Source organism: Epinephelus moara, chromosome 6, assembly GCF_006386435.1.
Source record: "Epinephelus moara isolate mb chromosome 6, YSFRI_EMoa_1.0, whole genome shotgun sequence".
NCBI lineage: Eukaryota > Metazoa > Chordata > Actinopteri > Perciformes > Serranidae > Epinephelus > Epinephelus moara.
The window spans coordinates 42,353,047-42,354,944 of NC_065511.1; the positions used below are offsets into that span (position 1 = coordinate 42,353,047).

At 45.4% G+C, this 1,898-nt stretch overlaps 1 protein-coding gene across 3 annotated transcripts in view; it reads right to left on the minus strand.

The window, feature by feature from the left end:
- Window positions 1–1,664, minus strand: part of LOC126391494 (gamma-aminobutyric acid type B receptor subunit 2-like) — a 20,288-nt gene extending 18,624 nt beyond the window's left edge. For all 3 annotated transcript variants that reach the window (XM_050046326.1, XM_050046325.1, XM_050046324.1), the window contains exon 1: window positions 1,272–1,664. In XM_050046326.1, coding sequence (XP_049902283.1) covers window positions 1,272–1,520 — 249 coding nt within the window. In that variant the 5' untranslated portion in view covers window positions 1,521–1,664. The remainder of the gene's footprint in view (window positions 1–1,271) is intronic.
- Window positions 1,665–1,898: the final 234 nt, after the last annotated feature.

A 1,898-nucleotide genomic window follows, 5' to 3' on the forward strand; every position in this document is an offset into this window, starting at 1 on the left:
ATAGCGCCCCCCTTTGGCCAGTTGATGTAATATTGCTTCATTGGCATCCTCCCATGACCCTCTACCACTGTGCCAAATTTCACATGGATTGACCAAGTCAGTGAGGAGAGAAACGTGGAACACACACACACACACACACACACACACACACACACACACACACACACACACACACACACACACACAGTTTTCATCATTACATAGTAAGATAACATGGACATAGTCACTACTCCAGTAAAGGCGAATAATTTATCAACTACAACGGTCTGTTGAGTTGTAATGCAGCCTTTAACACTAGGAGCAGAGCACTTACAATATTACGATATTGAAAATCGAGGCTGATGTTTAGTCTCATATCACGATATTGATATAATATGGATGCATTGCCCTGCCCTAACCTCTGCGCTGCAGTGGAGTAGCAGTATAAAGTCACATTCAATGGAAATACTTAAAGTGCCACAAACTTGTACGAGTAAGTCCAAGAATTCACAAAATCAGAGATTAGGAAAAAATAAACAGAATTCTGTGTTGCAGAAATACATTTTTTTCTGGTTCCTGTGACACATCTGATTTTTCTTGCAACCACTAGTGAAGGTCGATAAACACTGATTGTGATTTGGGAAATGATCAGCAGCAGTTTCCTGATATTGAGACACAACTGTCAACTCTGTGATGTGGATGCGCTCCAAAGTCTGAAGGCAACAGCGTGTTGAGTGTAGAATCTGCTGTAGTTGTAGCTAAGGTGCTGTAATGATTTAACCCACTGCTCCGCTGCTGTGATGCCTCATTTCCACTGCATGTCACATTGTGTTAATTGTCAAAAATTGTGAATGGTAACTGGTACTTTTTTGGAGGTCCCAAGCGAGCTGAGCTGAAACTAGAGGTGAGTGTCAAGGCTTCAATGTGTTGTGCTGGATTTTACTGTGAAACATGTACAAACCATCAGGAGGGGGGGGGGTTGACATAACAAACCTGAGCAACCACAAAATAACGAATAGGATGGAGTCGAAAAATAATTTCTGAAATACAAAATGATGTTTATTTTCTAACTTTTTTTCTCATGTTTGCTTTTTTGGGGTAAATACAGCAGTTTTACCTCTTCACACCTCCAGCTGAGATTCAGATGTATCTAAGAGGAGAAAACACCTCTCTGATCGAACTCCTCACCACATTTAGACACATACAACCTTTGACAGAGTCTGAAGCAGCTGCACATGAAGAACCAGCCAACAGCAGTCAGTCAGGAGTCTGTACTGAAGTGTGACACTGACCTGTGAGTCCAGCAGCTGGAGCTGGATCTCGTAGTTCCCCAGCGGTGGCGGTTGTCTCTTCAGGTCCTGCAGAGCCAGTCGGACAGCCGGGGCCACGGCGGCGGTCAGGTTCTCCCTCCCAGACCCAGAGCTGACAGGCATCATCCACAGCACGGGCAGAGGGTGGCGGACCTGGGCCAGTGCCGGCCCGACTACCAGCCAGCAGACCAGCAGCAGCCTGAACACCTCCACCTGTCCATGCCGCTCCATTCTCTGCTCCTACTGCTGACACTTTTCCTCTCTGATGCTCCTGCAGAGAAACTCTAATCCTGTGTAAGCAGCTGAGGAGGCTGAGTGAGGAGATAAAAGGATCAGCATGGACACAAGATGTCACCAAGATCCTCAGCAGACGGCTCGCTGTCTCTCAACACTCACACAGGAGCTGGTTTACCACAATCATGCTAAATTTTGCTTCATAGAAAAAGGTAAATCTACCTCCTGCTTCAAGTTTAAACCAGCTGCAGGTTTAACTTGCTGCAACTTCAGGACAGAAATCACAAAACTACATGACACAAACTAAAGTCAGCAGTCAGACTAACAGCAGCTGTCAGTGTGGCTGCTGACTTAATCTTCATCACACAAAACTAA